This window comes from Colobus angolensis, unplaced genomic scaffold (genome assembly GCF_000951035.1).
Source record: "Colobus angolensis palliatus isolate OR3802 unplaced genomic scaffold, Cang.pa_1.0 Scaffold292, whole genome shotgun sequence".
In the NCBI taxonomy this organism is placed as follows: Eukaryota; Metazoa; Chordata; class Mammalia; order Primates; family Cercopithecidae; genus Colobus; species Colobus angolensis.
The window spans coordinates 3701325-3703919 of record NW_012116177.1 but is presented as its reverse complement, the minus strand read 5'-3'; the positions used below and the strand labels follow the sequence as shown (position 1 = coordinate 3703919).

The 2595-nt window shown below is 39.5% G+C and overlaps 1 protein-coding gene across 1 annotated transcript in view; it reads right to left on the bottom strand.

Moving 5' to 3' along the window:
* Nucleotides 1–2595, bottom strand: part of LOC105516862 (isoleucine--tRNA ligase, cytoplasmic-like) — a 77764-nt gene that overhangs the window by 62362 nt on the left and 12807 nt on the right. The window contains exon 5 of the mRNA XM_011949209.1: nt 2496–2594. Coding sequence (XP_011804599.1) covers nt 2496–2594 — 99 coding nt within the window. The remainder of the gene's footprint in view (nt 1–2495; nt 2595) is intronic.

Here is a 2595-nt window from a genome sequence, read left to right as displayed (position 1 = left end):
GTTTTCATGCAGTGGGTAAGCAAAGAATGGTGACAAAATTGAGAACACTTTGCCTGAAAAGCCTAAAATATTTAATCTGTAGAAGAAAGTTTCCCAACCCCAGTATTAGAACTAAACATAAGTATGCTCTGTGACTCAGCTGGGCACAGTGGCTCACGCCTGTAATACCAGCACTTTGGGAGGCCAAGGCAGGTGGATCAACTGAGGTCAGGAGTTCAAGACCAGCCGCGCCGAGAAGGAGAAGCCGTGTCTCTACTAAAATTACAAAACTTAGCTGGGCGTGCTGGCAGGCACCTATAATCCCAGCTACTCGGGAGGTTGAGGCAGGAGAATTGCTTGAATCCAGGAAGAGGTTACAGTGACCCAAGATCACACCACTGTACTTCAACCTGGACATCAGAGTGAGACTCCGTCTCAAAAAAATAAAAATTAAAACAAACAATACTTTGACTCAGTAATTCCACTACTTGTTGTATAACCAACTGAAATGTGTACAAGACCTAAAAAGACAACAGTCACCATGTGTTTAAGTCTTGGTAGATCCTGATTGAAAAAAAAAACAAAAAATAAAATATAACCCCTTGGGAAATGATTAAACCATTAGAAATATGAACTGATAATGTTCAGGAACTAAATAATTCAATAATATTAAATTAAAAATATTAAAGGTAGCTGGGTGCAGTGGCTGACACTTATAATCCCAGCACTTTGGGAGGCCAAGGCGGGTAGACTGCTTGAGCCCAAGAGTTTAAGACCAGCACAAGCAACATGGTGAAACCGTCTCTACAGAAACACATAAATTAGCTAGGTATGGTGTATGTTCCTATAGTCCCAGCTACTTAGGGGGCTGAAATGGGAGCTCACTTGAGCCCAGGAGGTCAAGGCTGTGGTTGGCCAAGATCACGTCACTGCACTCTAGCCTGGGTGACAAAGTGAGACTCGATCTCAAAAACAACAACAAAAAGGTAATTGCTAATGACTTTTTAAGGTGTGAATGAATGCTAATATGGCAATGTTTAAAGAAGACAACGATTTTTTATGAAAGATCTATATTGGATTATTTCTTGATGAAATAATTTGATATCTGGCATTTGTTTCAAAATTGAGAGGAAAGTGGGAAAGAATACGTGTATGAATGAGGCAAGATTAGCCAGTCATTGGTTGCTGGGGGCCTTAATGGGCCTACAGAAATTAATTATACCATTTGTCTACTTTTGCATGTCCCTGAAACTGCCCACATTCAAGTGTTTTTAAAAAGCAACCAAACAGACTGGGCACAGTCTCTCACACCTGTAATCCCAGCAATTTGAGAGGCCGAGGTGGGTGGATCACAAGGTCAGGAGTTCAAGACCAGCTTGGCCAAGATGGTGAAACCCTGTCTCTACTAAAAATGCCTGGTGGTGGGCACCTGTAATCCCAGCTACTCCGAAGGCTGAGGCAGAGAACTGCTTGAATCCGGTAGGCGGAGGTTGCAGTGAGCCGAGATCATGCCACTGCACTGTAGCCTGGGTGACAGAGCGAGACTATGTCTCAAAAAAAAAAAAACTAAATAAAAAAAAGCAACCAAATATAGCAATATACTAAGATTTGACAAAGGTAAGCCTTGGAAACCTTGTGTTTACTGTATTATTCTCTACACTGTTAAGTGTTTAATATTTTACTAAAAAAATACAAACATGAGCACAATCAGAGAGGTAGTAAGGAGATAATAGAAATCATCATACCTGCCTTACAAGGATTTACAAAGATCAATCAAACAGGACATGTGAAAGCATTCTATAAATAAAAAATGCTTTGTAAGGCAAATTTTACTAATGTAATTTTCAAACCTAGGCCATGAAACAAGAATTCCAAACAAGTCAATATCCTTTAAAAACAGCAGGTCAGATAAACTCTCAAAACGGAAAACAACTCAGTACACACACATGAGAAGAGATAGTTCACATTTCAGAAGACTCACTAGTATTTAGTATCTGTCTAGATATGGTATAACAGTATACCCTGTAAACATCAAACAAGTCTAAACACCTCAATCATACCAACAACAACAACTGATTGTATTTCATCAGAGGAAAGATAATACCATTTGGCACCTCAAATTAATTTTTTTCCAAATACCGTTAACAAATAAATGATATCATGAGGTCCCAGATAAGGCACAAAATTACCCAACCCTTAAGAAATGATGACTACAGGGAAGCATGTCAAAGCTGTTAACCCAACAAAGAGGCACAAAAATATGGTCAAAACAAGCAAAACCTATCACATTAAGATACATCATAAATCCAATGTGGAAAAAAAAATCCCTCATCTTAACAGAGCCTTTGTATACTAACTGGCAATGTTTTCAGCACTCAGTAAGAAGTGGCCAAAGTGGCTGATGTCATGGGCAACATTCCATACTGGGTGTACTTGGGAATACCTACTGCGATCGTAACTATTCAACTTCCACCTACAGAACTCAATGCTGAATAATGTCTCTACATTTCACGTACCTTGTAATTCTGGTGTGACTCGAAGTTGGAAAGTGGAGTGTTACATGCCGTAGAGAAGGGCATGACTTTCACACCTCTATAAACAAGGCCTTTATCATAG